Source organism: Drosophila ficusphila, unplaced genomic scaffold, assembly GCF_018152265.1.
Source record: "Drosophila ficusphila isolate 14025-0441.05 unplaced genomic scaffold, ASM1815226v1 contig_414, whole genome shotgun sequence".
NCBI classification, from domain to species: domain Eukaryota; kingdom Metazoa; phylum Arthropoda; class Insecta; order Diptera; family Drosophilidae; genus Drosophila; species Drosophila ficusphila.
Window position 1 is genome coordinate 13,667,761 of NW_025064328.1, and position 26,564 is coordinate 13,694,324.

Consider the following 26,564-nt stretch of genomic DNA (forward strand, 5'->3'; position numbering starts at 1 on the left):
TAAAAATAAAAAATGAATAAGCAAATAAGCAAGCCATTACACTTTGTCTTTGGTATATTTTTCCGTGCCGAGTGGTATTTTTCGTGTATCTAATCGCGGTCACACTGCTTACAGGCTACTGTTTATAATTTATTTTGGATTTATCAAAAAAACCCAAAATCATCAGCAGCTTGAGCCAGAATAGAGGTCTAGTGCAAAGTTACGTGAACTAGGATCTTTCGCTGGCATTTGCTGACTCTGTGGTGCAGCATTTGAAGGTGAGGGACACCACGAACGCCAGGAAGGAAGGCACCAAGGACATCACAAAGGATGGACGCGTGCAGCCACAAGGTCGATGGCGAGAACGATTACTGTGAGGCGACCTTGGCCGCTGTGAATCTGAATGTCTTTCCCGATGAGATACTGGAGTTCATCTTCACCTACCTGCCACCCTACGGGGATTTGGAGCACTGCAGCCTGGTGTGCAAGCGATGGCACTCCATTGTTAAAAGTAGGTATCTGCTATATTTTGCCATAATACTCGCTAACTATCTTCCAACTATCCACAGATCTCGTGCGGCGCTCTAAATTGAACTTGGAGAAGGGTCTTACCGACTTTCGTTTGCGCTGGGAGGTTTTCTCCCCGCAAACAGCAAACGGAACGGGTGGCGCACCGCTGTCCTTCATCGCTGGACGGTTTGCTCACTCGGCTGTGCGGCAGGGCAACTCCATGTATGTCTTCGGCGGTGGTTCCTCCTCTGATACCACGTTCAACGATCTCTGGCGCTTTGATTTGACGCACATGCGCTGGGCGCGACCGGTGGCAACCGGAACCTATCCCTCGCCCAAGGGCAGCGCCTCCATGGTGGCGTGGCGCGACCAGCTGATCCTGTTTGGCGGCTGGCGCTACCCCTCGCTGCATCCGCCCTACCAACCGTGGTGTCTGTTCGACGAGCTGCACTACTACGATCTCGGCAAGAACCGCTGGCTGCTGCGCAACACGCTCTCCTGCCCACCAGCAATGGCTGGGCACTCGGCCACTGTGCATGGCGATCGAATGGTAGTTTTTGGTGGTTACCAGATCAAGGACGATGTCAATGTGAACTCCAACGAGACGTGGGTGCTGGATCTGCCCGAGCAGCGCTGGTGGCAACCGCTGTTTGTGGGCAACACGAGACCCAGTCCACGATACGGACAAATCCAGGTGGAGCTGAGCAGGAACCATCTCCTCGTGGTGGGCGGATGTGGTGGCGCCAATCGGGTGTACACCGACGCCTGGCTGCTGGACATGACCAGAGATGTGTGGTGCTGGAAGTCACTGAATGTGCGCAACAAGCGTTTTGGGGCCGTCCACATGTGGTGCAATCCCGGCTGCAAGATCAACAACTACCTGGTGGTGGTGGGACCATCGCCCAACATGCCGCAGGACTTCCAAATGATGAAGCAGAGCAGAGTCCCAGTCGTGGGAGGTCGTGGACCGCCACCGCCGAATCCTCTTCAAAATCTACCCCCGAGGGGACACCGAATACCGATGCCGGATCGACGACTGGTCGGAGGAATGCCCGGTCCTGGTCAGAATCGCGCAGGAAACATCCGCCCTGGAGTGGGAGGAGCAGCGGCGGGCCCACTGGGTCCTCAGGAGCAGTATTTGGCCAACCGGCGAGCAATTCTCAATCAGCACATGCAGCAGGCCCAGCAATTTCTGCACAACAGCAATGTAAACAACAATAACAATAATTACCAGCCACGCTCGGGCCGATTGAGTGATCTCCATGCCCCGCCAGCTCCAGCTCCCGCTGCTTCTCCCCCGTCCCCGCCTGTGCGACCAAATGCAGCTCCATCGCCCGCTGATGGCGACGTGGATGCCGCCCAGCGCTTGCAAAGGAACCTGGCACTAAGGTGTCGTGATAATGAACCTAGGCTACCCAAACGCTTCGATGAATTATACGAGGTTAGTGGCACAAACGTACTCCTATTACCAATCTTTAATTTCTTTTTAATTTTCAACAGGATCCCTTTCGTATGGCCGCCTTTAATGTGCCTACTCGGTCGCGAAGTGCCTCAAGGGATCACAACGAGCGCATTCGCCGCATGGAGGAGAAGATGAACGCCATTCGAAACTCGCGACGCAGTGCACCTGCCGCCGCCCAAGTGGAACCACAACCGCTGCGCGCCCCTCTCCAAAAAGGCTGCGCTGCAATGTGCAATCCCTCTTCGTGTGCGACATATCCGGCATTCTGGAAAGCAGCGATCCCGCCCTCGAATGGGTGGAATACAAAAACTTCGGTGTGCTTAAAGGCGCTCCGGATCGGTTAATCCTCTCCAGCCTCATTGCCGGCAACGGGGAGTTGATCCTTTTTGGGGGCGTGCACAAAGAGACACTGACGGACATCACACACCATGTGTCCAATTCCATACACTTCCTGAGTGTGCCACGTGATATTATCTAAGCTCCGAAACAACGCCCGTCCTAATCCTAAGTTAACCGGATAGCAGACTGCCGCTGCTAGCCCTCCTTCCAAATCCTTCAAAGTTCGGTGTTCGAAGTTCGATTAGACATTTAATTGAGTGTAATGGATGTGTTTTATGATTATAAACGATTAACTACTAGTGGATCTCCAATCCTTGGCTTATATTCTAGCTGTCCAACAGTTTAATCAAGTCGTAAGCTTGTTGGAAGCGCATATCACAGAAGTCATCTTGGCATGCAACACACTGCTCCAAGAGCGTTTGCAGTCTTTCGTTGTCGAGATTCTTGAGCAGAACATCCCTGAGGAGTAGGCACGCCTGATAGACGTTCGCATCCAGCTGCTGGCCAGAACAGAATGCTGAGACCTGGAAGGTAAAACCCTCGCCAGGCAGCGGCTCGTACTTCTCAGCTTGCCCTGCAATGGATGCGGCATCCACCAGCACCAAGGAATCCAAATCGATTACAGTTACCTTCCTGCTGGCTTCGTCAAACGCCAAATTATCAGCGGTGAAATCAGTTAAGAGGAGGCGAAAGTCCGCAAAGCCAAAGGTCAGCTTAAGAGATAGTTCGAGTATCTTGCGGGCCAGCTCCAATCGGAGTTTTTCTTCGGCTTCAGCGTAATGCATTATAGTGCGTCCTTCATGGGACTGAATATGTGTTAGACCGCAGGATGCGTATGTGCGGGGTACGGGAAACTCCTGCCTGTACAATTCCTGCATGAGCAGCGGGCTGACGTAGTGCATCATGTAGAACCAGATAGTGTCGGCCGCATAGCCGCGCTGTTCTAGATAGATAACAAAACGAGGTTTTCTTGAAAAGGTTCGGCAAAGATGAAAACCACCAGGTTGCTCCTTTAATTCAAGGAATTCCTTTTCGAGGTCTTTGCCCTTATGCCCATAAATGTTCTTTCTTTTGGCCACAAGCTGGGTTTTCTGATGATCCTCAATTAGCTCTAGGAAATATATCGATCGATGATCAAACAGCTGGGCGATGGCTTTTAGAAACCTAGTCCAATCCGAGGGCTCTTTAATTTTCTGAAATATCTCCTCGCATTGCTGGCGCTGTGCAGAAAAGCATGAAGGGCACAATTCCAGATCCTTCTCGAAGAGCTCCTGGAATACGTCCACCTGTGGCTTGACCTGCAGTTCCTGCAGCAGGGCTAGTACAAGCACCACTTTCAGTTGCCCAGGCGACAGGTGCATCACAGGGTGCTGAAAAGGAGGAGAGGAGGCAAAGTGTTAAGACCTTGATGAATGGGCTTGCCAAACAATAAAATAGGAAACACGTGTGTGTATCTGAGGAATATGTGCGTGAGGGCCCAGCCTCCAGTCCAGCGACCACATTACCTGTTTGGCAGCCACATGCCAGCCAAAGCAGAACTATAGCTCCGACACAAAGCAGCTGGATGGGATTACCTCGACCGACAAGTGTATACTCTTTCAGCATACATTTCACAAATTTTATACATTTAATTTCATTGTTTTTATTTCCAACTATATGAATATCTCTTTATTCAACCTATAAACAAACCTTCTAAAACATAAACAGAAGTTTCAAAGTTATCTTTTTACTTTAACCACGCTCTAAATGATAATTTTGACCATGATTAAATGATAAGATTACTTTCCCATTATCGCGAAAATGCCAGCTAGGTTTGTGTAATATTTGAATCACGATAAACTGATATACCCCCGAAGTACGTAGAGTATGAAAGTGACTGGGAGCTACAGAAATATCTTTGGTGTTCTTCGCTCACCAAGCTGAACTGAAGAAGAGTCAATTGAAAGGGTTCAAGGTTGGCCATCAATCGCTGGCAGCAAAAAGCCAGGCAGACGCTTAATTTGTAATCTCTGTAAAGGCGGGAGAGCAACCATTATGGAGATACCGGTCGCATCCTCAGAGACAAAGCCCCTTTTGCATTGCCCTACACGTCAAAATTAATTGTGCCTCAAAATGGACTGGATCTGGGAGAAGACGTTAGAGTTCTGGTGCTCTTTCTTTCGCGACGAAGAGGCTATTGCCTCGGCTGAAGATTCAGCACCACCAACCGCGTCTTCTTCGGGATCTCAGTCTTCGAAAACGATGTCCCGTGTGAGATTCAGTCGCAGTACCATAGGAAAATTCCCACTTAACGAGCTGGAACACTTGGGTTCCACAAACGCCTTTTTTAATTTCCTACTCGCCCAACGAATTCGTCAAGTGGGGTTAGTCGGTCTCAACTACCTGGACGTGGTTAATTCCCACAAATCGATACCAGAAAAACAAATATGGGACTTGATGGATGATAAACAGCGGTCGCCCTACCTAAAGCTGGCCAAAAACATTCTCCAACAGCATAGGGGAACCTTTCAGGATAAAAAGAAGCAGGAAGAAATGGGCTATCAAAACCGCAGAGGCATTATTGCTGCATCCAAGATCGCTGAGAACCCAAACAGAACTTAAGTGAGAGAATGGGAGAGGAATGAAGGAAAGAGACCGAGAAATCGAATGGAGAACGTTCCCCCAAACCAAGTAAGATCAGTTGAAGGTGGCGCGTTGCGCTCGACGGTTGTCGCTATTCTGGTTCTCGCTCAAGTTCTCCGATCTCACTCGGAACAGCTGGGTTGTCTGTCTTATAAAGACGCGATATCGGTCAAGTTCAGGCGACTGAGACGACGCGACGTTCACTTAATTATTCTCGCCGTGAGGGCGCGTGAAATTCGCTTTTAATTTTCCCCAACTCAATTTTTCGTACACCACTAAAACTTATACCATATAGATCGCTTTTGTTACAATTCGCGTCCGTGTGCTTATTTGAAAAAGAATTTGTCACAGTGCCAAAAGGTGTGTTTCTTCTTGGAAATATCTACTTATCCAAATTTCCTAAAGTTCTTAAAAATCATAAATTAGCCATAAGGTCGTGTGTTAACCCTTGAACACCTTGGTTAGGTACACTTTACGCAACTGAATCGCACGATTTGAATCGAATAAACAAAGTGCGCAGCAGATCGTCAGGTTATTGATTGAATTTAAAAAGGGGGATAAATATTAGCATGAGCTCAGTTCGGAAATATTGAAAGCAGGGAAGCGGAGATTAGCACTCCATCAGTTCTTCTTCGGGGCGAGCCCGCTGTTTACAAATATATCTGTGTTTGCGCTATACCAAGAACATTGGGCTTATCAGTTAGATATTTAAATGGGCCATACAACTCTTAAGTTTATTTTATTACATTTAAAGATGCCGATTTATTTTTGACATGATTACTTTGTCAAGTGCTTTGCACTGATTTTGTAAGGCACCCCTTATAAGTCGCGCTAGCCTAATCTACGCCGGCCAACTAAAATCTGTAAAAACACTTTAAACCGGTTCTATATTACCTGCTGCAAAAACAAATGCCGAACCCGAGCCGGCAATAGATGAATAACTAACTGGCTGGCAAACAGACGCGGCGTAGTATTATTTCGGCTTATTGATAAACAAAAGCCTGTCATGTGCGAGATTGTGGATGTATATACATTCGTACATCTATGTACATATATATTTGCATGCGGACCACATCGCAATCTTGGCCGTGACTAAGGAAATCTAATGCATTCGGGGTAATTGATATTATTCAACTCAAATTACGTCACATCTGTTATACCTTCCGAAACGCTCTTGACTTTAAGAATATTTTCGAGGGGATTTTGTTACGGCTTTTTTACGGCACGCGCCCTTCTTATTAAAAAACCATGAAATGTGAGCAAAATTGAAAGTGGGGAAATTTTGATTTAAGAAAATATCAAATGGTACAGTATTTAAGTATTAGTTTTAGTAGCTATTAAATTTTAATCTTTATATTGGGGCTTCATAAAAAAGGCAAATTTATAATTCACTTCAATTTTAATTATTATTTTTTATCTGGGGTTTGAATATTTTACTCGTTTCACTATACCTTTCTACTTTATCCCAAACTTTTACCGCCAAACAAAATTTCAGCAAACTTGTTTCTATTTCTTTTGAAAAAGAGAGACAGCTTATTCTTTTAAATCGTTTTTGTTCTCTCGCTTTCTATTCACCCGTGCCGAAATAGTTTCCATTATCTCGGGAATGATTGATGCGCCCTCAAGGCACGAGCAAATTATAAACTGGTTCTCAATTGGTTCATTAATATTAACAACCTTTCTTTGCCGCTTTCGTAGATGAGCATCTTGGCGATGGATCGCAAGGAGCCAGTCAGCGGGGATAGTGCGCTGGGATTACGCTATGGGCAGCTGCTCCATAGCGGCAAGTACACGGATTGTGTGTTCCACATCTGCGAGGAGCAGGTGAAGGGTCACAAACTAATCCTAAGCGCTGCCAGTCCTGTTTTCGAGGCCATGTTTTTTGGTCCAATGCAAAACAACGAAACTGAGCCAGAAATCGAGATCAATGACATCAGTGCTGCTGTCTTCAAGGTGCTGGTGGAGTACATCTACACAGGAGTAGTGAAATACAATGATCTGGAGCTGGTTGCATGCATTGAGTTGTACTATGCCGCGGAGAAGTATCTGCTGGAGGAGCTGATAGCCGACACTTTATTGGCTATTACACGCAAACTGCGCTTCGCCAACATTTTGCCCGCCCTGGAGCTTAGTGTTTGCATGGGCCTCGATGGCCTGCTGGAGGTCTGTATGACCTTTTTCATGCGCTGCTGTGTTAATAACGGCCAGTATGTGAGCCACCTAAAGGAACACTATGTCCATGTATCCAAGGAGTGTGTGAAGGCCATTATAGCGGCCTGCAAGGAGCCGCACAAGCTGCTGATTTGGTACGTCTACGAGTGGACGCGACAGGAATGCGAGCAGTTGGGCCTGGGGCCTAGTGATGCGGATTTGGTGGTCCACGGCTTGGGTGGTGAATCAAGCGATTGGCCTGTGGCGTCGGGCATCACTCAATTGGAATCTCCCGCTCCGGCTCCAGTGGTTTCTGTTGAGCGCTGCTACTACAAGGCCTGCCGGCCATTTACTGTGGATGCGGAATGTCCAGTCTTCCGCCTGCGCATAAAGTGCTCCAGATTCATCTCTCTGTTGGGTCTTGTGCTGAACAGCCGACTGACCCCCAACCGTATGGGCCACATCCAGCTGCTGGAGTACCGGGAGTCGCTGCGCCTAGACCTTTGCGAGGTGTTGCCAGAAAACGACGATGCGGCCACGCCACCAGTATGGAGCCATGTCGTTCAAAACCAGAACACCAAGTACAATTGCGATCTGCATCTTAGCTGGAGGCGCGAGGAGGCCTGCGTGCTAAATCCGGAACTATCCTACGAGCTGCAGATCCGCTGGGACCCCAGTGCCTACGGGGCGGAGTATCCTTGCAGCCTGCAGTCCTGTCAGGCGGACGGAATCCGGTTTACGGACGGTGACAACTTCAGTGGCAGCCTCGTCAAGGGACTGCGATACGCCAATCTGGTGTAAGCACCCCGGATGCGATACTCGATACCATATTTAGTTAGTCCGTAAGACGTGTGTGTGTATTTATTGCCTTAAGTTAATGTACGCTCCCTCAGAGTTCAATAAACTATGAGTAAGATCGCTTCAAACACACGGTGTCGATAAGCCGGTTTGCGGCCCGTATATTGTTTGCCGGCTGTCGAACTCGATTGATGGTGCAGTTTAGATTTTGGGGAAGGAATAATTTACTCACCTGTTGGAATGGCCTCTAATCAATACACCTGCGGCGTCGAAGCGGCAATAAACATTGTTAATATAATCAAAATTATAATCAAAGTCAGACGTAAACAAAAGAGTCGCGACAGTGTGGCCGGCTTTAGGTAATATTTTTGGCTAAAGTACAATGGTCCTACGAAATAAGGTCGCCCCACTTAATTTAAAACATAGAATTAATAATTATTACCTATGTTGCTTTTACATTATATTATTTATTGAAATTTCTGCTTTGAATAAATTTATACAACTAAATTATACACAATTTGTTAAGATATATAAATGAAACAAACAAAATTTTTAATTCTAAACTTAATAACTAGTGTGAAAGCCGCTAACTTATCAGTGTTGTGAAATTGAAAAATGTTTGATAATAAGTATTGGCAGGCGTCGCATAGAAAACAATAATAGTCCGCTTTAATATTTGTTTGTGCCGCAAAATGACAATATTGTACAAAGTCGAGGGCAAGGAGTTTAGCAAGGACAGTGTCTTTCCGAACAAGAAGGTACTCTGCTCCGTTTCCGCAAGGAATATCGTGGCGTTCAGTACTTTGCAGAGCGCCATAGTTCCGTCGTCCCACGGAGGAGAAGCCGGCGATGGATCCTTGCCCGGGACGAGTTTGGCTGTGGGCGCCAGCAACAGCCATGTGTACGTGTGCGACATTGTGACGCCGTGGGAGTACTACAAGGTGTGCTCCTCTAAGTCCCTCATCAGTGTACTCCAGTGGAGTCCGAACGGGGAACAACTGCTTCTAGGATATGTTGGCGGACGCGTGGAGATCTGGCAGCCGAGAAACCAGTCAATTAATAAGTGGGTCCTGCAGTTCCACGCCACCGTGCCCAGCGAGGACATCATTGAGGCCCAGTTTTTTCACAACGGCAAGGGGGTGACCTTCAATCCGCAGAAGAAGGATCACACGTACTATGCGGAGAAGTTCGAACGGCTGGAGCAGCAGAAGCCCACTCTCAGCGGCTTTGGCGGAGTGCCTAGCGAGGGCTGTGCGCTGCTCACCTCCTCTGGACTACTGGCCGCTTTCGTTCTTCCAGTGCTGCAGAAGATATCCGCGGGCGGAGCAGGAGCAGGAGCGGAAGGCCCAGTCCACGAGATCGTCGAGCTGACACCAACGTTTCACAGCATCGGCATATCGCGCAGCTTTATCGAACACTGTAGCATGACGCCGAGTCCTTCGGGCGCTTTAAATGTCGCCTTCAGTTGCGGCTGGCAGCAACAGTTGGTGCAATGCTTCAGGGTTTCTCTGTCCCTGGAGGGCGAGCTTGGCCTAGAGCAGCATCTGGCCATTAAGTCCGAGTCGCAGGCCAGCATTTTCTTGGGTCCTCTCGATGGACGACGGATCAGTCACATAAAATGGACGCGGGTGGCCAGCGAGGATGTGATCTTCATAGCCTACGCCTGTCCGGATGGTTCAGGTAGCCAGCTGGAGCAGTGGACGCTGACACGCCGGCACCAGAGTGTGCACGCCTTACTTCAGGGTGGCGGTGGCGCCAACAGCAAGACAAACGAGTTCGTGCAATCAGAGAGCTGGGAGCAGGTGGGCAAGGTGCAGCTCAACGCTTTTTTGGCCGATATCTGCGTAACGCGTCTGTCGGTCTCCGCACCAGACTGCTGCCAAGTGTACGCCATTCTGCAAGACAACAGCGTACAAGTGCTGGAGCCCAACACGTTGAAGCAGCTCAATCTCACCCAGTTTGAAAAGGTCTCCGATGCAAGTGGCGGAGTGAGATTTGTTAGCGGTGATCTGACGCCCACAAGTCAAATGCTCCTTATCTTTGATAGCCACGCACAGTTACATGCCATGCAGGCTCCTCTCGTGAAGCAAGCCATATCTGGCTTGCTTTTGCTGGAGTACTGCATCGTGACGGGCTGCGATGCCAGCGATGTACTGCTGCTGAACCTTGGTAATCTGGAGGCGCTTGTGGAGAAGCTGACAGACAACTTTACGCGCCAGCCTTCTTATGTGCGGCACTACTACTATGCCAATTTTCTGGCGCTCAAGTCAAATCTGTGTCGCATTCAACAGCAGGAATTCGACAATCTGATCATCTTGCACGCCATATCCACCACATTCAAAAGCCTGCTGCGACCCTCCGATCTGGGATTCCAGGATAAAGGACCCGCCGATAACTTGGCCATAAAGCTAGCCGAATCTATACCGGATGTCGACACTGTTATGCTAAATCTGGATGCCAAAGATTTCACCGTGGAGCCGGTGATGCTGCAGAGCTTACAACAGTTGATTCAGTGGGTCACCGACCTCGCTCTCAACATGCTACACCGTCTGCCCGAGGAGGTGATGAAGAGCAAGCTATCCGGGAAACGTCCCAGCTACGACATAAGCCGCGACATCGTGGCTATCGGCAGTTTGCGTGAACTCCTTGTCATGATCCGCATCTGGGGCCTGCTGAACCCCCAGTGCCTGCCTGTTTACACCAAGACTATGGACAACATTGATGTGTTAGTGATCCTGTTCCGTTTACTGACTCGCTTGTCTCAAAACCCTGCAGAGCCCGACGAAATGCTGCTGGACGAGTGCAGTCTGCTGTCCAAGCAGCTACTAATCCCCCAACCCTCGAAGTTCAGTCCCACCACGCTGTTGAGTGCTCAGGGATTCGCGGCCGTAAAATCGGGACAGCTGCAGTTCACTTCGCTGGTGGAGCCATCCTGTTTGCAGGACATGGAAACGGAGGAAGTGGTCTTCGCCCGGTCGGTGAAGGATGGTGTGAGCAATCTCCAATTGGGTGCGCGACCCAATACCATCCGAAGGTGTGCTCGCTGCGGATTCGTTTTCGTCAATAACGCCAGCAAAGTGGCCAAGACTTCGGCCCTGAAGGCGTGGTTCAGCAAGTGGCTGCACTGCCACTGCGGAGGCTTTTGGAAGCAGATTCATTAGTTAATTTAAATGTGTATCTAGCGACGGCATAAGTTAGTATTAGTTTGCAATAAAATTTAAATCAACAATGTCAGCTTAACAATTTTTTTGTATTTTAAAAGAACAAATAGCAACTAGCGAACAACTTTTGTTATTTGCATACCTATTTTAACATTTTAATTCTCTGATAAGAATGCCGCCCTAACTGGAATTTTTGAAGTTTTGGTAGGTAATCCAAACTTTTAGATTGCTGCTAAATGTTTTGGTATGTTTCAGTATATTTTGGGCAGATTTCTTTTAGAACATTTCAAATGATTACTGACGGTCACGCTAAAACGCGAACTGGATAAATACAAACAATTTGGCTGTCCAACGTAATTTAAATTTTAACTTTTATCAGCTACAAAACTGAATATCGAAAATCCTGCAAAAATGAACATAAATCTACCGAATTTCAACGTTAAGAATCTGGTGAAGGAGGCGGGCAGTACGATATCGCGAGTGGTGCAGGTGAACAAATCAATGATTTTGGGTGGCTTGAAAAAGCGGGTGGGGATTGCATGGGACTGGCTTTTTCGAGGGGGTGGTGCCTCCCAGCCCAAAGCTCAAGCACTTTCATTGACTTTTTGCCCTTTGGCACGGCCTTTCAGCTCACCGAGGAAAAACTTGGCACCACAGAGCGCACCGAGTACGACGTGCACTTTCAGAATCTCGCCGAGCGGGCGGATGTGACCAAGACATGGACGGAGAAGATAGTGCGCGACACCGAATCGGTACTGATACCCAATCCCCAGAATCGGGTCGAGGACTTTATCTTCGAGAAGATCGAGAAGTCAAAGCCGAAGCGATTGAGCAATCTGGAACACCTGGCACTTGACATGATTGAGGCTGGCGGGGACTTCGGTCAGGATTTGCCCTACGGCCAGGCGCTCATCAAAGTCGGTCAGGCGGAGCAGAAGCTTGGACAGTGTGAGCACGACTTCATAGCCACCTCAGGTATTTGCTTCACACAGCCGCTGCGAAAGTTCCTCGATGGCGAGATGAAGACCATCGGCAAGGAGCGTGGCATCCTGGAGACCAAGCGTCTAGATTTGGACGCCTGCAAGAACCGGGTGAAGAAGGCCCGCAGCATGCTCGGTCAGCAATCGGTAAGTGGGTGGTTGTTTTTTAATGGGTTTCTTTCGGTTTTACACTCACGACCTATTTCTGCCCCTCCTGCTGCCAATGGAATCTATAGAAAGATGGCATCTCGCCAGAGGCCGTTTTCGAACAGGTATCGGGACCTTGACTGTGCTTTAGATTAATGGTAAATCAATATGTGGCTGAATAATTGACATTGTTTTCGCAGGCGGAGCGAGATCTGCGGGTAGCCCAGGCCGAGTTCGACCGGCAGTCGGAGATCACCAAGCTACTGCTGGACGGGATCAGCACCTCCCAAGCCTCGCACTTGCGCCACTTGCACGCATTCGTCCAGACGCAGGTGCGCTACTACAAGCAGTGCGGCGATGTCATGGAACAGCTCCAACGGGAGCTGGCCAAGTAAGTTAAAAATTGGCAATGGCTGTGGATGACTGAGACTTTCAAGTAGGCACCAAAAAAAAAAAAAAAAGAACCTGTCCTCGCACCCCAATACAAAAGGCCCAACATCCTGCTGTATCCTGTGCTCTCCCTTCTGGTCATCTCACCCTGCGTTATTTGTTATCTGTTTGTGGTCTTACAGAATGCAGCATCCCAAGCCACGCCTGCGCATCAATAGCGAAGACGTTGATGGTGGGCCTCCCAGCTCTGTGTCGATGCATTCCTGTGATTCCGATTCTTTAGTGGGCACAGCCCTAGATAGCGACCCAGATCCCGATCTGGACAAGTCCCTAACGAATCTGCTGGAAGACTTTCACATAGAGTTCGATACTACGGCCGTCTCCACAGTTTAGGGGTCTTGTTAGTGGCCTGAAATTCGAATCGGACACCGTGCCAGTTAACATTAACATTTAATTATATTACTAGATAGGTTGTTATTATATCTGTAGTTGTTGCACCGTTTAAGGTCAGGTTTCAGCAGTTCATCCCTCCATTTAGAGCCTCGCAATCGAACCGAATCAAAAACTCATTAAACTCTGCATCTTCCATCAGCTTGGGAGGCCCCACACCATACATTCCACTCGACCTGAGCGAGGCCAGTGCCAGCAAGTCCAGCTCCGCGGTCGGAGCCGCTGCCCGCGGTACTGGAAACAATCACTCCGCGAACGCGGTCACTTCCGGCCACAAGCCCAGTCAACCCATGCACGTCAGCACGGATCAGATGCAGCGAGCACGCGTGCTTTGCTCCTACGATGCCAAGGATCACACTGAGCTAAATTTAAATGCAAACGAGGTGAGATTTATTTGAAATCAAATGAAAACTTAATATTGAGAATATAATTCAATAATTTGCCGTTCTGCGATTCTAAGTAATAGGAGAATGTTAAAGAGTCGTTTATGATTAACCTTTTTATTGAAACTTCTAACTAATTTTCCCCTTTATACACTTGATCTAAAGTTTTAGTTGCTAAATGTAATATCTGATTCTAGGTGATTTTTGTGGTTGAATGCTCGCCCGTTAATGAGGATTACATGTACGGCAAACAGGGTCTGATGAAAGGACTTGTGCCACGGGCGTTTGTCGAAATGCTCGACGAAGAGCACGACGTCACCCTTTAAGTCCATCAAGTTCAGCAATACTCAATCAATCAATAATCTCAGCAAGAAGAATACTCCAAGTAATGGTACAGCAATACTCATATGTTTAGAAAGAAGGAAAGGCAATTGGACAATTATAAGATGCGGCCAAACTGGCATTTGGCACTAGCAAGAGAGTACAATAATTTATTAGAATATACAAACATAAACATATACAAGGCATATACATATATGGGCGTGTTATTAAATAATGATCGTAGTTTAGGCCTCGTTATTCCTTAAGCCTTGATCCTTGCCCAAACAGCTACGCTACTCACTTGCACAGAACACGCGCATAGCTGAAATTAAAAACATATACATTTTATGCTGCCTAAATAACCTTCAGGATATATTTAAAAATTCACGAAATTTTCAACTTAATAATTGTTAATACTTATTACATATCCATGGAGAAAGTGTTTGATTAAGCCTCTCAACAAAGTATTATATTTGTGTTATGTTTGTCTTTATCTTAGTTAACAGGCAAAAATCTTTGTGCTTTACTATAAATCCTATAATTATAAATTTTAAAGAGATTGTTACTCCTATTATCTATATATATTCAGCGAAGGCGTTTCCAGTATAAGCTATTTATTATCAAAAGTATTTACTCCTGCTGCAATTATTATGTTAGTAAATTTTTTCGTGCAATTTTCAAAAGTCAATTAAAATAATGTTGCTTGTTAGATTTAAGGCAAAACCCAAAAACACCAAGGCAAATTTACAGACAAAAATTAAAAACGTACAATATTAAAATTACCAAGTAAACAACGATGATTTTTAGGTTTTCAGAAAAAAAAACCGTTGTAATATGAAAAGCGGCTTGAAGCGGATTTTTAAAACACAAACTATATTGAATAAATACAAATATATGATCGAATTGAAAAAATAATGTGTTTAATTTTGCAAATCAACATGCAAATTAGTTAAAAAAATATAATTCAACTAAGAAATCTTAAAATAAATCATTGTTTTGAAGTAATTGGATAATAGAATGTACCTTAACATGAATATAGTATGTTAATCGAATTCATCAAAATCGCTTGAAGATTCCGAATCCATTAAATGGTCAATATTAAAGCCATCCACCGGGTTGGGTATGGTTTTCATTTGGATGATGTTTCCAGGCAATAGATCAGGACTCTAGATTTTGTTGTTTATTTAAGCCGAGTTAAGAAATATAAAAACAAACATAAATTACTATAAACGCAATATTAGGATGGTTATCATCTAAAGTACTTACTGTCAGAATAAGCTCTTTAATTTGTGCGATGTCCATAGATGACCACAATTCAATGGGAAGCCTTCTCTGCATATCATGGTTTGCGATCTCCTCACGCACTTGGTTGACAATGGCAAGCACCAGCTTAACGTTTATCTGCTTGCAGTAGTCTAGCCGCAGGTAGTATAATCTGGCGCACGCACGAAACACATGCACGAACATAGAGTCAAATGAGCTCCTGCTCTTAAAATGGATCTGTTCCAATTTCTTAAGATTTGCAAGATGCGTCAGTACTTCATCGGACAGGGTAAAGTCGGAAATAATAAGGACGCGGAGCCCACTAAGCTTGGTGATTTTTATAAGGTGCTTTGTTTTCCATCGCCAAAAGGGACTATCCACTATTTCCAATCTTTCTAGATGGCTTGTCTTGTGCTTCAACTGATCAAAGAGTTTTGCAAATTTTTTTTGACGACTCAGCATGTTAACATAGATGGTTAGGTGCTTTAGTTTGGGCAGCTGAGCGACGTACTCAAATCCGCTGAAACTCGGGATTTGGAGCACCTCCAGCGTTGGGCAAAAATTCTTATTCACCAAGCTTTTGAAGGTTTTCTTACCTGATGCATATACTTTTATGTTCCTTATGCTGAGCTCTTTTAGTTTAGTTAAACGCTTGCACATTTGAAGCAGGAGCCTGGCGTCTAAATTCACACAGTCGTCAAGTCCCAAAACCTCGATTGAAACAGGTAGCGCATCCAAGCTGTATCCCGCGATTGGGTTGCAGCTCAAGTTCAATATCTTCAGATTGGTTAGATGTTGCAGCATCAAAAGATCTTCGTCGGTGACATCTGAGTTCTCTAGCCGCAACTCCACCAGTTGGAAAGTCTTGGCGAAAATCTTGTGCATGTGAAGCCCAAATTGCGGGAAATCCGACAAAAACGCGGACCTAAGATTACAGCAATAATGTCTAATGAAATCGGCCAAACGCTCCAAATGAATCGTTTCGCAATAACCGCGTAGGACCTGCACATGTGCACCGCACAGTTGAAAGAAGTCGCGCATATCCCAAACGGTCATTTCCTCGAACAAACTCAAATCGACAGTGGTGTACTTTCTGGAGATGGCTTCCTGGTAGAAAGCCCTAAAACGCGGGCAGGCTCTAGCAAAGTGCACCTGATCCTGCAAATCCAGTTCCATCATAATCAGCTCCAAACAGTGGTCATTAAGGCAAAAAATGGGCGTTAGTCCCTGGTGATTCAGCAGTTCCTCCGAGGATCCGTAGGCATCCGGCTGCTCCCAACTATCGCTGGCATGAATCAGAAACGGCATTCTATTTAGAAACTGGTGATGTTGAAGCAGGGCACTGGGAATTTATTACAAAGAATTAAGGGTCCTGTTAAGCTAGAGAGACATTTCTCACCTGGCTGCATCCTTGGCGTTGTCAAAAATAACGAATCCACTTCCAAACAAGGATGATTCCCCTAAGGGCTCCAATATCTGGATTTGTAACACGCGCCCAAAGCTTTCAAAGTATGCTTGTATCGAGCTCTTATTTAAACTCTGCAGAAAATCATTTAACGAGTGGATAAGGAAACGAATTTTATAACACTGCAGACAATCTTAAAAAGGCTACCTCCCTTGGGGCATCGCACCAACTTAGTTTCTGCACTTTAATGTGGTCTTCTGTGTAGGCAATAGAGTCTTCAAAGTAGTAGTTTTTTTGAACTATAAAGGATTAATTTAATATTGAGAATATATTACCAGACAATAATTAAATCACTTAGTTACTTTGCTTGCTAATGAAGTAATCCATGGTTGTTATCCTTTTAGAGCTGAACTAGAAGCAAAGATAACTTTTTACTTATCAAAGCGATATTCATTTAAAGCGCCACTGTTTTAAAGTGACCAAAAGCTGAACGGCTAAAAATGTCAGCTTAATGTTTTTAATATATGTATGTGAATATAAATAAATTTCAATCCTAAAATGTCAAAGTCCATCCGTCGGACGGACAGTTGGACTTAACGAATCGAACAATCGAAGGTAACGTGCAAAGTGAACATTTTTAATCAAAAAATTGAGGGTTGCGTCTTCGCTAGCACACTCGTTAAAGAAGAGGAGTTCGCGGCTCTCATGAGCATTTCAATTTCACTTAGTTCAGATAGTTTTTTAATGAAACTGACGCATTGCTTGATTAATCCCACGTAGGCCTCAAAACATTGAATTTCGGAATACGATTTGTAAAAGAATAAACTTAAGTTTCGAGTTAAAAGACCTTTTTTTTTGGGCTGTCAGAGAACTTTGTTCATTATTTCATTTTTTAATATATTTTCCTGATATATTTTTAAGAATTTATAGTTTCAGCTAGCAAGAAATATTAATTTTAATATTAAACGCTAATATAAAGTTAATTTCAAGAACTGTTTACTGAACGAAAAAAAAAATAGGTAATATTTTGCAATCAATTCTATGGCTATTTTTTAAGATGTTAATTTATAACTTGTTGCAAATTGTGCACTGGAATCATTCAAATCGAAAAAGCGTTAAAAATACTCATAACATACCGCATTTCTTTTGCTTTTGGTTGTGATGACGAAATTGTTGTGGGAGATCGGAATTGTGGTCACACTGAAATCTCTTAGTCCAAAGGGCGATTCAACAAACATTTATAAACTATGTGGAGGTACACGATCTTAAGTAGCAGCAAATTGGCAGGAAATGCTAAATTTTGCAGACAAATTGCGATTCACAGTCCCAAATTGGGAACAAAAAGCAATCAAAACAAGGACAAGGCAAGTGAAAATGAGTCCTTTATGGCTAATATCTTTCGAGGGTCTTTGGTGTCAAGCCAAGTGTTCCCTTATCCGGACGTCTTGAGTACCGATCAAAAGGATCTGACCAACAGTCTGATAGACCCGTTTGAACGCTTCTTCTCCGATGTCAATGACGCCGCCCGTAACGATGCCAATGCCAAAATAGATGACACCACGGCGACAGCTTTGTGGGAACTCGGAGCCTTTGGAATCCAGGTGCCATCCGACTACGGTGGCCTCGGCCTGAATAACACCCAATACGGCAGACTGTGCGCCATTGTGGGCGCCAATGATCTGGGACTGGGCATTACGATCGGTGCCCATCAAAGTATCGGTTTTAAGGGTATTCTTTTATACGGTACCCCGGAACAAAAGGAGAAATATCTACCGAAAGTGGCCTCAGAGCAGGTTTACGCCGCGTTTGCACTTACAGAGCCAAGTTCCGGATCTGATGCTGGGTCCATTCGATGCCGCGCTGTGAAAAGTGCTGATGGAAAGCACTACGTTCTTAATGGTTCCAAAATCTGGATTTCCAATGGTGGAATTGCCGAAATCATGACTGTTTTCGCCCAGACCGAACAAGTGGATCCGAAAACTGGCGAAAAGAAGGACAAGGTAACTGCCTTTATTGTGGAAAGATCATTTGGCGGAGTTACTAATGGTCCGCCGGAAAAAAAAATGGGTATCAAGGCATCAAACACTGCCGAGGTTTATTTCGAAGATGTAAAAATTCCAATCGAAAACGTGCTCGGCAAGGAAGGAGACGGATTTAAGGTTGCCATGAACATATTGAACAACGGTCGGTTCGGAATGGGAGCGACGCTATCGGGAACCATGAAGAAATGCATTGAACTGGCAACCGATCATGCAAACAATCGTGTACAATTCGGGCAAAAACTAAAGAACTACGGATCGATTCAGGAGAAGCTGGCCCAGATGAATATTTTGCAATATGCTACTGAATCGATGGCCTTTACCATCTCACAAAACATGGACGCAGGCAGCAAGGACTACCACTTGGAAGCGGCGATTTCCAAGATTTATGCCTCCGAGAGCGCCTGGTACGTTTGCGATGAGGCGATTCAAATTCTGGGTGGCATGGGATATATGGTGGGGACCGGTCTTGAACGAGTCCTGCGAGATTTGCGCATTTTCCGTATATTCGAGGGCACAAATGATATTCTCCGATTATTCATCGCACTGACTGGCATTCAATATGCAGGATCACATTTAAAGGAATTGCAGCGTGCGTTCAAGAATCCCTCTGCAAACTTGGGATTGATTTTCAAGGAAGCCTCCAAGAGAGCTGCTTCGACGGTTGGCTTAGGCGGCACTGATCTGAGTGTTCACGTTGCGGATGAACTTTTACCCTATGCGAAGAAAACCGCCCATTGTATTGACCTTTTTGGTCAGTCGGTGGAAGAGCTATTGCTGCGATACAATAAAAATATAGTAAACGAGCAAATTTTGCTAACACGACTGGCAAACGCTGCCATTGATATATACTCTATGGTTGTGACGCAATCACGATCATCTCGAGCAGTAAATCATAATCTGCCAACTGCTCAACACGAGCTGAACATGACGAAAGCACTCACCATTCAGGCTTCTGAACGAGTGATTAAAAACCTGCAGGCTGCAACTTCCAGGCATCACAAGGCTCTGAACGAGAAAATATCTGAGATCGCCCTAACTACTCTGGAAAATGGCGGTGTAAATACAACTGGAGTCTTAGACCAAAATTAGAAATATAATTTTTTGTACAAATTTATAGTCTTTGAATGTTCTATTAGAAATGAAAATAAATAAATAAATAAAACATTGTAACCTTCAAGGGCCATTAAAAATTAAAATGATTGCTTAGTATAATAAAAGGTTTTTAAAAACATACCGTTTTATAGAGAATTTCCATATCTTCAATGGGACAGCGATATTTTGCTGGTTTAGCATTGGCGGGCGGCATGTGCAGATTCGCGATCTGGCCCCACGGTGCACATACCTGCGGAGAGTTTGGGCAAAGGGAGCTATCGCTGCTGTTGGAGAGAGACAAATTAGTCTGATTCTGCACAGCATCGCGACGCGAACGGAGCTGCGTTATTCTTTTTATCGCTTTGTTATGTACTTATAACCAACTCAAAACCCAAATAAATATTGAAGTACACTGGTCGGCATATATATTTTGACAAAATTAAAGTGAAATATACTCGAAACTTTAACTTGCTTCTTTTAACTTTTGGTATCAATGGAAAGGTAATTTAAATGCCGTTTGAATGATACCATACTTTTCTTACCTCATTCGATATTTATTGAAAAGGGCAATTTTAAAAAAAATCTACTTTTTAAACTTGTTCCCTCGTCTTGAAAACTAAAATTTTTGGATGCAAAAAGTTTCTTTAAACAAAAATAATAGTACTGCAAAACGAATTTTTTAAAAATAATTTTTCTTTTACTTTTTATAATTTTTTGAAAAGTTTAGAAATACGCATTTAAGCCATATTTTTCTCTTTTCCATACAAATTTTTTTCGACATTGTTACCTTCGAAACTTCGAACTTAACAATACCGTTTTGCCGTATTCCAGTTTTGTATTACAACTCTTTATTATACCCAAAGCTCCTTTGGTCCCCGCTCACCGAACTAAAGTCGAATTCCATTAAGAATTTGCGCGTGCCCTGAGCATGTTGTACGAAAGCAAAACAGAAACTGATCCCAGCTCACTGATACGTTATTGGGCCCCAAGCTGATCGGGGCAGACAGCCAGGCAGCAGCAGAGCCCAGCCAGCAGATGGCCGACCGAAGACATGGACCGTTCGGCAGCTCAGAGAAGATCTGCCTTCGTAATCCCCGCTAGTGGCAACGAAAATAGAGCAGAACTCATGGGGAAGCCCAGCGGTTGAAGTTGCCGCAGCCCAAGACAGCTAATAAGAATTCATCATGTGCCACGCCAGCGAGGAGTGGGGAAGACTTCCCCAAGAAAGCAGAGGAGGCAGAAACCGGGCGTCGCCTGCACGCGCCGTAATTGCAACGCAACAGGAGGGCCGCGGTGCCTGGACCAGGAGCAGTCCAGAGCGGACCTAGCCTCGGAGCCACTCGGTGTTTATAATCTTAAAGTCCGTAATCACATTAAGGCATGTGGTCAGCGGCTTGGTCCTGGCTTTCTGCCCAAACTGTTGCAGCTTTATCACCTCGCAGGGTCTCGCTCCTCGCTCCGCGCTCCCCGAACTCGGCAGAACTCCTCGGGTTCCCCGATCGCAGCGATGACAGCACGTACGAGTCGGGATCCCCTTTGTGAGGTTGGGGCAAAGCCGCGTTGTTTTTTTGTGAGCTCTGGGCAGAGGGGGCGTTCCACCGAGCGTTCACGATAAAATTATTATATTGTTGAGGGCCGCCGTTGTAAAAGAAAAACTGAACAAAAAATATCTTCTTCCCCCAACATTTACATAGGGTAAAAATTACGAGGCCACAATAGACGATGACTTCATCGTTATAATAAATAAATAAAAATTAAGAAATTTTATTAGATTCCAACTCAGGTTTAACATTTCCTACTGAAAAGTGCTGCCCATCTTTGTTTTTCTACACTGCCTGACCGCTAGATGTCGATAAACGGAAAATGGAAGACTGCGTAAAATGTATGTAAAATGAGATTGGTCGCAAAACAACTGTAAAATAGAGAAGCCTTGTTTATATTCTTGCAGAGGGTATTAAAAGAATTTATTATTTATTATTTATATTCCATAATTTTTAAGCAATCAATTAAAAAATGGCAACGAAGTCTCTTTCCAATATATTTTTTATAATATAAATACGAAGCTCCTTTAATGGATTAATAAAATCATTTATTGCGCCCGGCCCGCATAATTTCCTAAGTTTACTGCCGGAAATAAAAAAAATTGGCGCATGCCAAAGAAAGTGCTGATGTGACAAGAAGGCGGCGATGTCGTTGAGACGAAACCAATTGGTCAGGCGGCAGATGTGGCTTTGTTTTCATTAATTAGATCGTTCATGGTTCAGACGCAGGTCAGTCTTCAATGTGATCCCCTGGGCCGTTGCTGATATTCTATACCTGAGTAAAACGAAGCCATGTAAATCACTGCAGCGATTAACGATCCTCTTCATAAATCCTACCAGGTTTCGATCTCCCAATCGGAACTAATTGGGTTAACAATGCAATAGTTATACTCAACTCCCCTACAATGAGTAAGCCCAAATCCAATCAAAGATCAAGCGACGACCGAGTAGTATGAAGTGGCCGGGAACCTAAAGAAGCGTGATCGATGTTGATGTGATATTACCAATATTTGCAATAACCTTATTTCATTCACTTTTCATTGGCTGTACTCTGAATGATCGGGAACCACGTGACAGATGTGTCGCCATTCGGATCAGGCAGAGGACAGCCACAAAATGGAGTTTCGATTTGTGGCCCAAAATCAATTTGGCAGGGAATGTCACCTTTTCACTCTGTCCTGCTCAAGTAAAAATCCAGAAGTTTTTTCCTCCTTTTTCATACAAGAGCTTCATTAGTAAAAGCGTAATTTAACTGCACTTAATGCCCATTAAAATTTCTTAATTTGAATACCCTTGCAGAGCAAAGAGTACTATAGGAGACACCTCAGACCCCATCAGTGGCGGATTTAGAATTTTAATCTGGGGGGAATTTTCGAATGAAACAAATTTTTCATTGTAAATCTAGTCTGTGGAATTTATATGTTAACCTCAGTTCATACATATATATTTCTAATTATTGTAAAATTATTTAATTATAAACGAATATCATAAATAATGGAAAAAAATTATAACTTACCGCTTGTTTATTTTGGTTTAGTAGATTTAAAATTTTTAAATTCATCTTTTAATGGATTATATATATTATAAACACTTTGGCACTTGCCAAAATAAGTTGTCTGCCAGCGCTTTTTCGTCATGTAAAGAACATTTTGCATAGAAACACCGAAAATGTTGGTTTAAACGCGAAATATTGACCGAAATTTATTTAAACCACGAGTATTAATTACAATGTTTATTGCTTTTTTAGCATTTGCAAAGATCGATTTAAATATAAATAAAGACTTTTGCCAAAAATTCCTTGGGGGAGCGTCACAAAATGGCGGATGCTTTGCAATAAAAAGATGAAAACTGTGCGCTTGGCCTGAATTGCCGAAAAACACTGATAAGTCATAAAGCCTATTAGAATAAAAGCGGAATAATTGTAAAGATCAGATGTAATCTAAATTATTTTAAAGGTATTAGATAACAACAGCTGGGTATTAACTCTCCTAAATTAACATCATATTCTCTCTTTAGTTCTTAACACAATGATTACAAGCTAAGCCATACTTTGCCCCCTTACATTTATTAAACTTTGAATTGGTTTCATATATCACGAACTGCTGAGTTTTACTACTTTTTACTTTTACTAAACTAACTGATACTAGACCCGTGGACAGCCGAACTTTTAAGGAAGAGCGTTTAAGCCCAAGAGAGGCTTTGAGTTGGGTTTCGGCTCTAGAACAAATAATTTGGCTCGATAAGTGGAGCAAGTGACTCTTAGGACGGTTGATGGCGATAGCGATAAATGTTGATTGCTCGCTGATGTCGGTTTGACTACAAAGCTTGGACTTACGGCGGTTCAGCTTAGCTATTTCGATTTTCCCCCATTTCGTCCATGATGATTTTGATTTGAGTCTGTTAAATCAGGCAATAAATCTTCTGAGTCTTTTTTTCTGATAACGTGCAATGCAGTGATCAATTGACTACAATAAGGTCTTCACATTACCCATAGAGAATTAGGAAGTATAGAACTAGTGTAAATGTAATAGCTATATTATCTATGCCGCATTTTTGATGGCATACTTCATTCACAAAAAGTCAAACTCTCAGACTGGTCAGAAAGGTAATCCATGAATTGTCGCAAAATCAAAATCCACCAAAATATTTTTGAAGTCCCTTCGAAATCTCTTCCTGTCAGCACTCCGAAGTTCACCAGAAGTCAAAAAAATCCGCATATCCGAATATCGGCTTATATAGATCATCGCGATCAGCAGACAAAACAAGCGGATGAAAAAGACAAGAAAACGGCATGTTGTCAAACGTTGAGTTGGCTCAGCCGCAGGCGGAGATTAAGTCGGGACTCCGCATCCGCCGCGCAGAAGAATGCAGAGCGAGCCACGGAAGGCAAGGTGGGCGTGGCTGCATTTTGATTGAAATCAAACACAAGAGCAGATTACAGTGTATTTATGTGGCCGAGCGTGTGGGAAAGGGTTCTGCGGACGGACCTGTTCTCGGGTTGCGCGTGTGCAGCACTTGTTACACATCCTCGCAGGACACAACAACTGAATTTAAGGACGGCCAAGTTTCAAGAGTTGGAGGAGGCTGAGGAGATGAACTCATCAGGCAAATTCGGGCGACCGAAAGCCGGCGGACACCGGCTCTGATCCCGTTCGCCCACCTCGGAGCCGAATGAATGCGGATTAGTTGCCCGAGAGGGTGCTAAGTCGAGTAAACGCCTACACAGCCAAAAGTCATGTCATGTTGGGCCAAAAAGGATTTGCCCTGCCACTGACACAATTTTCTGCACCATCGTAAGCGGGATAAAGATCCGGCCGCACATCAAGATCTGCGTTGATCCAGACACTCTATGATCACTGGCATTGATTTTTACGGATTTTCAGCTTAGGGCCAAGGCAATGCGCAATCTTATATGTGAATCTGAAACTAGGAAGCGGTCCACCCCCAACCTGTTAGCCGTGTCACCTCCCTGGGCGAAGCAAATTCCACTTGGTCATGGGGTATGACTTTGGGCAATTGCAAGCACAGGTTTTGGGTTTTTGCTGGTTCTTTATTTTAATGCTTGCAGAAAAGTGATCCAATCCGAAATTATCATATCCATATAGGAATAATAAACATCAAGGGGAAAAACAACATACCGAAAAACCATTTGATCATTTGAAAATGGGCCCCAAAAGAACTGCATTGCAAATGGCCTCCGCTAACATGATTTCCCTTTCGGCAAGGCCTGTGGAAATTCATGATGGCAGCCGCCGGGAAAAGAGGAAGTTCAACCCCCAAGCGGACGGGATGCAGAGCTGGGATCAACTTCAGCCGGAGCTCGGTCACACCAAGCGTTTATAACCGCCAAAAGCAAACATCCACCGAGCATTTCGAAATAAGCGTGAAAATAATCCATCTTTTCGCTAAGCGAGCTGCCAGCCGCTCCCGTCACCTATTTCCTCGACCACCCCTCGGCTTCCCCGCTTTTCGCCGCCAGGATCTGGATCGGGATCGGGATCGGGGCAGGGCAGCTGCTGGGGAGAGAATGGCAGCAGAAAGTGTCAAAAAATGTTTCATTTTAGATCTGTTGAAAAATAGTGTTCCCGCCATTGTCCCTTTTCCGTGATTTCTGCACGCTTCACGCTGATTTGCGCGCCTATCAGCCAGGAGTTGGCAGTGGTGGTGGTGGTGCTGCTGCTGCTGTTCCCGCACCACTTTCCCTGGCAGCGCTCCCCTTGCTTGGATGCTCTTGCAGTTTTCCGATGGCCTTCCGCTGAAGCATCCTTTCGCGTGTTGTGCTCGCTCGTCCTTTTCCTCCTGGCTGGGAATGACTTCCAACGCCGCGAAATATAATTCATTTAAATGATTGGTTGTGTGTATAGAATGCAGCCGCGAGAGGGGAAGGGGGTGTAGTTGGGCTCTGCTGGCCGTGGAAATTGGCTTTCCCACTCGTTCACATCGTCCTGCTGGCTCCGCCTATGGTGGTTACTCCGCGATGCTAAAAAAGGAAAACGAAGAACAATTTTTGCATTTCATGAGCAGTCTACGAGTTAGGAGTTTCACACGAGGCAAAAAGAGTTTGGCAGATACCATCTCCGAAAAGAGTGGAAATCAGCCAAGATTGACATAATAACAAACGCCGGCCTCGCTTTGTGGCGATAGAAAAGCAGCCGGAGAAAACTGTAAACGAATCTACGCGAAAGTATTCGAGCCGGACTAGGGAGAGCACAATACGGCCTCAATTACAATTACAAATGCCAGTTGGCGGGGCGGCGAAAGATCAAAGCGAAGCACTAAGCTTTGCAGGCTAGGAAATAACAGAAAATAACGTGGCCAGCGCGCACAATAACACTGGCAATAAAGATGCAAACAATAAAATATCAGCCGAGAAAAGATAGAGTACAGGAAAGGGGACAGACTCAACGGCAACTCCAGTCCCGAGCCCCAAACGGAGTTCATCGGCAACTTTCCCAAGCATCGCGGGCATGCAAATGGCACCGCCGAATGTCCAATGAGTCATCCGTCCTGGTGGCCGCTTCCCTATCCCGATCCCGATCCCGATCCCGCCGTCTTGGAGCAGGTACGACACCGAAGTTACGGTTTGATCACAAGTTGAGCGTAAAATATGCTAAAGATCATCGGGTGTCAGCGACTGTGTGCGCCGCAAATGAGCGTAAAATGATCAAAGAATCTTCGCGCGCTATGCCAAGTGTGGCCCCCAGTTCTCCAGTCCCCTCCTCGCCCCAATCCTCCACCCGGCGAGCTTTAGTGCCCTTCAATCACCTGGACAGGACTTGGTCGTCCATTGCACACCGCACGTATACTAACTACGTGCGCGCATTTCGTAAAATAACATTCAATTTGTGCAACCTGATCAAGCCATTGCAGCCGCAGTCGCAGCCGCAGCCGCAGATCTCCAATCGCCTTCGATGATCATCGGCGGAGCCTGCCCCAATAAATAATCAGTGCTCCGTTGTAATCACATTTCTGCGATCCACATTTCGAGTCCCCCGACTGACGTTTGTGCATATTTTTACGCTTGCTTA

At 45.1% G+C, this 26,564-nt stretch overlaps 7 protein-coding genes across 16 annotated transcripts; 5 read left to right on the plus strand and 2 right to left on the minus strand.

Moving 5' to 3' along the window:
• Window positions 1–94: 94 nt before the first annotated feature.
• Window positions 95–2,601, plus strand: LOC108090874 (F-box only protein 42). The gene is given in 4 exon segments (XM_017189767.2): window positions 95–490; window positions 549–1,930; window positions 1,990–2,149; window positions 2,152–2,601. Coding segments are annotated over 4 exon segments (2,001 nt in total). The 5' UTR covers window positions 95–309; the 3' UTR covers window positions 2,430–2,601.
• Window positions 2,520–8,207, minus strand: LOC108090876. Of its 2 annotated transcripts, none has more exons than XM_017189770.1 (2): window positions 8,094–8,207; window positions 2,520–3,660 (listed from the first exon to the last, which is right to left on the minus strand). In XM_017189770.1, exon 2 carries the CDS (start codon window positions 3,649–3,651, stop codon window positions 2,617–2,619), a length of 1,035 nt encoding a protein of 344 aa, XP_017045259.1. In that variant the 5' UTR covers window positions 3,652–3,660; window positions 8,094–8,207; the 3' UTR covers window positions 2,520–2,616. The 2 variants fall into 2 exon arrangements, with proteins under 2 accessions (XP_017045259.1, XP_017045261.1); XM_017189772.1 differs by lacking the exon at window positions 8,094–8,207 and adding an exon at window positions 6,590–6,661.
• On the plus strand, window positions 4,401–7,989 carry LOC108090875. 2 transcript variants are annotated; one of them, XM_017189768.1, is made up of 2 exons: window positions 4,401–4,960; window positions 6,611–7,989. In XM_017189768.1, the coding sequence occupies exons 1-2, from the start codon at window positions 4,937–4,939 to the stop codon at window positions 7,862–7,864; spliced, it is 1,278 nt and encodes a 425-aa protein (XP_017045257.1). In that variant the 5' UTR covers window positions 4,401–4,936; the 3' UTR covers window positions 7,865–7,989. The 2 variants fall into 2 exon arrangements, with proteins under 2 accessions (XP_017045257.1, XP_017045258.1); XM_017189769.2 differs by lacking the exon at window positions 4,401–4,960 and adding an exon at window positions 4,968–5,272.
• Window positions 8,208–8,486: 279 nt separating the features above from the next.
• Window positions 8,487–11,101, plus strand: LOC108090951 (mediator of RNA polymerase II transcription subunit 16). The gene has a single exon (XM_017189895.1). The coding sequence runs from the start codon at window positions 8,554–8,556 to the stop codon at window positions 11,020–11,022; it is 2,469 nt and encodes an 822-aa protein (XP_017045384.1). The 5' UTR covers window positions 8,487–8,553; the 3' UTR covers window positions 11,023–11,101.
• Window positions 11,102–11,326: 225 nt separating this feature from the next.
• Window positions 11,327–14,608, plus strand: LOC108090918 (endophilin-B1). 8 transcript variants are annotated; one of them, XM_017189848.1, is made up of 6 exons: window positions 11,327–11,511; window positions 11,652–12,149; window positions 12,239–12,274; window positions 12,350–12,540; window positions 12,722–12,926; window positions 13,570–14,608. In XM_017189848.1, exons 1-6 carry the CDS (start codon window positions 11,434–11,436, stop codon window positions 13,696–13,698), a joined length of 1,137 nt encoding a protein of 378 aa, XP_017045337.1. In that variant the 5' UTR covers window positions 11,327–11,433; the 3' UTR covers window positions 13,699–14,608. The 8 variants fall into 8 exon arrangements, with proteins under 8 accessions (XP_017045337.1, XP_017045331.1, XP_017045338.1 ...); XM_017189842.1 differs by lacking the exon at window positions 12,722–12,926 and adding an exon at window positions 13,132–13,372; XM_017189849.1 differs by lacking the exon at window positions 12,239–12,274.
• LOC108090917 lies at window positions 13,914–16,953 on the minus strand. The gene is made up of 6 exons (XM_017189841.1): window positions 16,724–16,953; window positions 16,569–16,660; window positions 16,356–16,495; window positions 14,960–16,298; window positions 14,717–14,859; window positions 13,914–14,015 (listed from the first exon to the last, which is right to left on the minus strand). Exons 1-5 carry the CDS (start codon window positions 16,746–16,748, stop codon window positions 14,737–14,739), a joined length of 1,719 nt encoding a protein of 572 aa, XP_017045330.1. The 5' UTR covers window positions 16,749–16,953; the 3' UTR covers window positions 13,914–14,015; window positions 14,717–14,736.
• Window positions 16,954–17,558: 605 nt separating this feature from the next.
• Window positions 17,559–19,634, plus strand: LOC108090966 (very long-chain specific acyl-CoA dehydrogenase, mitochondrial). Its single transcript, XM_017189912.2, has one exon. It carries the CDS (start codon window positions 17,609–17,611, stop codon window positions 19,490–19,492), a length of 1,884 nt encoding a protein of 627 aa, XP_017045401.1. The 5' UTR covers window positions 17,559–17,608; the 3' UTR covers window positions 19,493–19,634.
• The last annotated feature ends 6,930 nt before the right edge of the window (window positions 19,635–26,564 follow it).